The sequence below is a fragment of the Dendrobium catenatum genome, unplaced genomic scaffold (genome assembly GCF_001605985.2).
Source record: "Dendrobium catenatum unplaced genomic scaffold, ASM160598v2 fragScaff_scaffold_243, whole genome shotgun sequence".
Taxonomy (NCBI): Eukaryota; Viridiplantae; Streptophyta; class Magnoliopsida; order Asparagales; family Orchidaceae; genus Dendrobium; species Dendrobium catenatum.
In genome coordinates this window covers 1,348,527-1,355,595 of record NW_021318705.1, presented here as the reverse complement: position 1 = coordinate 1,355,595, position 7,069 = coordinate 1,348,527, and the positions used below count along the sequence as shown (strand labels likewise).

Genomic DNA, 7,069 nt, shown 5'->3' with positions numbered 1-7,069 from the left:
AGTAAAATCGATGCAATAAAAATAAAATAATATAATAATAAATATGTATAGTAATAATAAATTAATATAACAACTATAAGGTCATATAATAATAATGAATCAGTAACATGCATTTCAATAATCATACTAAAAAAGTAAGAAGATCTCATTTATGTAGTATTTTTCAATAATTTGTTATTTAGTAATTATTGGCTCAATAAATAGAATCACCAATCTTTGCCCATTGACATTTTAATAACTATTTAAAACTCTCAATCAATGTACTACGTAAACTAGTAGAAAACAACACCTAACACTATGATATTTAAAAGAAAGCTCATTGACCCACTATCCTCTGCAGGTCAATTAGTCTCTAGCTAACATCAATCAAATCATTTTTTTCTTTTCTTTACACATATTATTATCATATTATTATAATAGTAATAACGACCAACGTACTATTCCCTAACGATACACCCACTTTTAGTCTCAAATCATGTATTAATATCATGTTTAAATAAAAATGCATAATAATTTATTTAGTATGAATCTTATAAAATTTAATAACTTCTATTTTATTCAGTAAAATTTAATAACAATAAAGTCAAAATACTCATATTATCGACATCTATCACATATCAAAAGTTAAGCAAAGAAAGTATGTTAAAAATCAATATATCACAATTTTATAAGTTTTGACTAAATTAAAATGCAAAATAGACAAATCATTGAAAGAATTCAATGATATCAGAGTTTTTCTCTAAAGAATGTTGGCATGTTCTTTTATTAGTATGACCAAAATTCGTGACGGAGGTTGAAAGGTTGTAATCGGGCGACCAAGATAGAGGGAACCGTTGTCAAGTGGTAGAGGTCAAAGGGACTGTAACATAATGGATAGTAGCCAACGAGTGATGGAGGTCAAAGTGACCGTAGTTGGGGGGTGACGGAGGTCCAAGGGACTATATATAGTTAGCGAGCGATGATGGTTGGAGGGACTATAATCAATGGGTGGTGGTAGTCAGAGGAATGATTATCAGCATGCGACGATGATCGGAGGGACCGTAGTTGGCAGGCAATGGTGGTCGAAGGGATCATAATTGACGAACGACGATGGTCGGAGAGACTATAGTCGGTGGGCAACAATGGTCAAAGAGATCGTAATTGATGGGTGATGGTGTTTGGAGGGACTGTAGTTATTGGATGATGAAGGTTGGAAGGACTATAGTCGGTCGACGATAGAGGTCAGAGGTGTGAAACCCTTTACATGAAAGAATATAAACTCTTAAATATTGAAGGATTTTTTGGTGTAATGGTTGTAATTTCATTTAAAAAACTCCACAATTATGTGTGCTCATATTAGAGAAATCCTAGCATGGATAATCTCCTGAAAAGTTACACCAACATAATAAAATCGTGAGGCCCTTAGGTCTAAGCGGACAAAATCTTGATAGTTAAGAGTTTGAGCTATTACAAATGGTATCAGAACAATACACCAGCAGGAAGATGTGAACTAAGTATCATATAAGACAAAGTGCTAAGCCATAAGAGCCACCACTTTAACTCTGTATGAGAAAGTGCTACATGGTGGGAGACACCACTTGAAGTTGTAGAGGCTTCCTCTAAAATTTTATCTGCGTGATGGATGATTCTAGGTTAAAGATATTGACGAAGATGTCAGTTACTTAAATGGGAGATATTATGAAAGCTCTTAGATAAAAGAAGCTAAACTCTTAAATATTGTGGCACCTTTTAGTACAATTGTTGGAATTTCATTTAAAAAACTCCGCAGTTTACTGTACTCAACCTGGAGAAATTCTAGGATGACTTCCTATGAGTTACACCAATAAGAAAAAATCATGAGGCTGTTAGATCAAAATGGATAAATATCAATAGTTAAGAGTTTAGGTTGTTATAGGAGGGATCATATTCGGTGGGCAAACGTGGTCGGAGGGACCATAGTCGATGGGTAAATGAGGTAGGAGAGATTGTAGTCGGCAAGCAACGGAGGTCAAAGGGATCATAGTCGACAAGCGACGATGGTCATAAGGATTGTAGTCGACGGGCAACAATGGTCAGAGGGACCCTAATAGGCCTGCAAAGGTAGTCAGAGGGACCATAGTCGGTGGCGATGATGGACGAAGGGACTGTAGATGGACAAAGGGACTGTTGCCAACAAAAATGATGGTCGAAGGGACACTAGTCAATGGGCAATGAAGGTTGGACGAAGGCCTGATGATGGCTGTTAGATGGAGATTCGATGACAATGGTCATGCGGAGGTTCAATGGTGGTATTCTAATGAGGGTTTGCCTATAGTGGTGCTCCGGTGGAGCTTCAGGATGCTTCAAACCTTAGAATTCTCTTGAGTCTCTAATCAATAGTCTAAGCTTACAAAAGTCCAAGCCCCCCATCCAGGGATAGGCAATCTATTTATAGATTTTGAGAGTGACATACTAAATAAATATAGAGAATATCTAGAAAAAATTTAGAGTACTCCATTAGACAAAGCATATTGATTCCCTCGATTATAAAGCATTCATTCAACATTTGAATTCCTTTAATAATATTATAATTAAATAATCTTGGACTCGTTCGATTCATCTCTTCAAGCCGCTCGATTCAATTATAAGCATGTTATATTTTGATATCATTTGTTCATTTAATTAATGCTTTAAAGCTTCCAAATATGCCTTATGCCTTGATTGTTGGTCATTTTGGCTCTGATTAGACCGATTTTGGTGTTATTGGGTTTCTCTTATCGAGATGTTTAATTTAAGGATAAGTTTTCTAATATTGGATTTCTGATGGTTTTAGTTTGGAAACTTTCCAATTGAGATATATCTTGAGATTTGTTTCTAATGAAAATGATTTTGGTGATGTATCAATAATAATGTTTATAATAATGAAAAAGTCTTATCCCTCAATTTATCCAAAAAAAAAATAGAAATATGTCAATCATAACTTACAAAATTTTAATCTTGAGCTCTGTCCATAATATTGTGGTGGTGTTCTTGAAGATTGGTCTAATGGACGGAGCTCGATATGAGTGATTGTGAAATGCTCTCTCTTGTGCCCTCAATTATGGTATTTTTTCTAAAATTTTTTGTGGGGGTGCTAACTTTAATCATCTCTAGTATGTTGATGATCTTTTAGTATTTAATACTGTCTTATTGTAGAATGATTCCCTCTTAAATAAAACTCTCACCTCTTTTTCTTCTACTTCTGAGTTTTTTATTAATCAGGCCAAGTGGTCCATTCTTTTTTTCGTAATACCCCATTGGTGGCTGAAATTTGCTATATTCTTAGCTTCCCCCAAGTTGGCCAAACCTTAAAGTGTTTAGGCCTTCTTATGATCTCCACTAGAAAACTTACAGTCGTTCACTTCCAGCCACTTCTGAGTAAGATTTCTACTCTACTTGATAGTTGGAAAGTTAATTTCTTATCTTTTGCAGGTAGAAGTCAATTCCCGAGGTTCTCCATATTTACTACTTTGGCCTATTGGATTAGATGCTCTATGATCCCTAAGAGTTGCTACAAAATCATTGATAGGCTTTGTTCCATATTTTTTTTTCATGGTTCTACTGTTGAGAAAAAATTTCACCTCATTGCTTAGAATAAGACTAATATGCCTCGAAGTTTTGGTGGTTTGGGCATCCAGGCAAATCAATCCTTGTATCATGGGTTTGGCTGCTCTTTTATATGGAGGTTATACACTAATAACTCTTTGATGGTTGATGGTTTAGGTCTAAATTTTCTTCCCTATGGAAACCTCTTACCCACACGTCTTCAAGATTTATGGAAATGTATATGCATTATTGCTTGTTGGATAAGAGATTGCATTTCCTTCAATGTTTCTGCTTTTGATGTTAAATTCTTTATTTACTGGGACGGTGGGACCCTTGGTGTAATGGAAAAGCCATTTCGGAGAACATGAACCCCTCAATCCTCCAATATCTCGGTACAAACCTTTATTTCTCAGGGTACTTAGATTTTACCGTGTCACTTCTCTCTTATGGTTACCTAGAGCATCTCTTCTATGCTTATCTAGCATCACCCTCCCTACACTATTTCCTGGAATGGCAATGCCAATCCCTGATTTCAATCTTTTTCTCTACATTTCTTTGCCAACTCTCAGTCTGTTTCTTAGCATAAAAGATGTTCTCTTAGGTTTCCATCTTTTGCTTGGGTAGCCTTACTAGATGGGTTAAAAACAGTGGATGTGCTATCTAAAAGAAATATCTACATTCAGGGTATGTGTTCCCTTTTGCTTCAAGGAGGACGAGAGCATTAAGCATCTATTTTTTTCATTGCGATTATTCTTTTTTTATCATTACTGTGCTTTTGCCCCCCACCTACAAAGTTTTTCAATGTCACCTTCCCCTGCTGGACTGTCATGAGTGGAACCAACTTCTAGAAGCTGTCTCTCCTTAGATGGCCTCATCGTACCTCCTAGATTTTCTGTCACGGAAGGCCTGCTTTTGTTCTGGTGGTGCAACCTACTCTTTTCTTCGTTGGTTGGTTTGTTGGCAACCAGGGGAGAGTTTTCTAGGTTCTCGCTGCCCTGCTGAGCTGCTCCATTGATGATTTTTCTTTTGGGCCTTTGGTTTCACACTTTCCTGAGTCCATCTCTTCCACCTCCTCTACCTCTTTTTGATCCGGTTTTGACTACTTTTTAGGAGTTTTGGAGTTTTTCTCCTTTCACTTTTTGTTACAACTCTGGCTTTACTTGTAATTTTCTTTTTGAGTTATTTTTTAATTTGGTAATTTTTTGTTATTAATGATTCGAGCTTGATCTCAAAAATTTCACAAAAAAAAAAGTTTATAATTAAAAATACAAATAGATACATGGCTGCCCAAACCCAGTGTTGATGTTGATCCGTTTATCAACAAAAACCTAATAGAATACAAGAGTTGCAGGGCAGAACGCGAAGGGGTTACGTGTCGTAACCCAAGTACCGAACTTCATCAGCTGCTCTTCTCCAGTTCGCCGGCCGCCGCAGAACCCCCCATCGCCGTCCTTCCTTCCCTCCTAATTCGGCTCCTCAACCGAGCAAAACTGTAGATCTTCCTCAACTCCCTCACCTTCCCTTCCTTCCGTATCCCAATACCACCCACACCACACGCAGCATCCATAACCCTAATCCTCTTCTCCACCGCACCAAACGAAGCCGATTTACGGAGAGAATTGATAACTGACTTTATCGCTCGAGTCGACGATCCTCTGTTCGCAATCATTATCTCCCCAACCTCCGCCGGACTAATACGACCACCGGTCTGAAAGCCCTCCTCCACTTCCCTGTACAGCTTATGATCCTTCAATCCGAGGTAGCAACTAGCCAGCATCTTAAACGCCATGAAATCACATAGCGGGAAATGGATGCGGACATCGACCCGACCCGGCCGGACAACCGCGGGATCATCAATGCCTTTGCCTCCGCTCGCCGTGTAAACCATCACCCGTCCCTCGCCGCAGCAGGAGAACACGCCGTCCATGAAATTCAGCATCCATGACCTCGCCGAATACCGATCGAGATCTTCGACCAGAATTAGGGATCGCGGGGTCGTCGTAAGGAGAAGCGAGCGGATATCGGCGGAGTCGGAGACGAGGGATAGATCGAGATCGTAGACATCGTAGCAGAGGAAACGCGCCATAGCAGCGGCGAAGCTGGATTTCCCTGTTCCCGGCGCGCCTTGTAGAAGGTAGCTCCGCTTCCACACACGGCCAAGCCGAGAGTAGTAGTTGCGCCCCTTTAGAAACGATTCGAGATCCGCTTTTACTCGCGACTTCACCTCCGGATCCATCGCCACTGTTTCCAATGTGGCGGGGTGCGTCATAGTCACCCCTGATCCCCATCTCTGAGCAGAGAAATTCGTGTAAAGCCGAATCTCCTTTCGACGGATCTCGATCTCCACGGCGGCGTTCTCCACGTGCTGGAGATATGGCCGGAGGACGCGGTACCGGTCTTGGCGACGGAGGCGAAGAATAAGGCCGGTGTCGGGATGGGAAGTCCAGGAGAGGCGGGAGTGGAGAAAGGAGTCGTGGACGGTTTGCCCGGGGGCAAGGTGAGCGGAGAAATCGTTGGAGCGGATGCCAGACGAAAAGAGGTCGGTATGGTCGGAGTCTTCGACGGCGGGAAGGGAGGCGATGTAAGCAGCGGCTTTGCGGTAAAGGGGGTTTTCTTGCACGCCACCATTGTCGTATCGAGGTATTTTGAAAGTTTGATAGAACTGAGTTCGGTCTTCGACCCAACGCCAGCATCGGGTAAGTAAGTACAGAAGGGATTTGAACGAAAGGATTGTGCGGAAGAGGAGGAGGATGCAGACGAGGGCGGCGGCGGCGTGGAGAAAGCTCGCCGCCGATGAGGTGATCATCTGCAGGAGCAAGCGAAGTGGATGAAAGCTAGAAGATCATTGTTATCTCCGACCTCTTCTGTTGAAGATAGAATGTTAGTTGCAGAGGCGGGAGTTGAGAATTGGAGCATGAAAGGTGTGAAGAAGCCATAGATCGAAATTTATAGTAATGAAAATATTCTGACATTTACGTCAAGAAGTGTAAGCACGGAATGGGGTTACGAGTTACGACGTGCCATTTGGGTTTGAGGAACGGAATTGGTCAACACGGAAGGGGAAAAAGTATTGATTTGAAATTAATTTACCGTTTCCGATTGCGACTATAAAAGTGAACAAATAAAAAAAATAAAAATAAAAAATTTTTCTTGATACGCTTTACCATCAGATTAATTTAATATATTTCTTGCGGCCAATTTATAAAAACGAAATTGTTTTAAACTTAAATTAGTTTAAGGAGTAGGTTAATGAAAAATTAATAGAAATAAATATTAAATTTAATTATTCAATTTCAATATAAATCAATACTTCATAATAAATAAAAAAATTTGCTTGATACGCTTTACCATCAGATTAATTTAATATATTTCTTGCGGCCAATTTATAAAAACGAAATTGTTTTAAACTTAAATTAGTTTAAGTAGTAGGTTAATGAAAAATTAATAGAAATAAATATTAAATTTAATTATTCAATTTCAATATAAATCAATACTTCATAATGGGATTTTTAATTATATATATATA

General features: G+C 39.2%; 1 protein-coding gene across 1 annotated transcript; it reads right to left on the bottom strand.

Moving 5' to 3' along the window:
* Positions 1 to 4,781: 4,781 nt before the first annotated feature.
* On the bottom strand, positions 4,782 to 6,706 carry LOC110094719 (AAA-ATPase At2g46620-like). Its single transcript, XM_020820017.2, has one exon. It carries the CDS (start codon positions 6,347 to 6,349, stop codon positions 4,943 to 4,945), a length of 1,407 nt encoding a protein of 468 aa, XP_020675676.1. The 5' UTR covers positions 6,350 to 6,706; the 3' UTR covers positions 4,782 to 4,942.
* Positions 6,707 to 7,069: the final 363 nt, after the last annotated feature.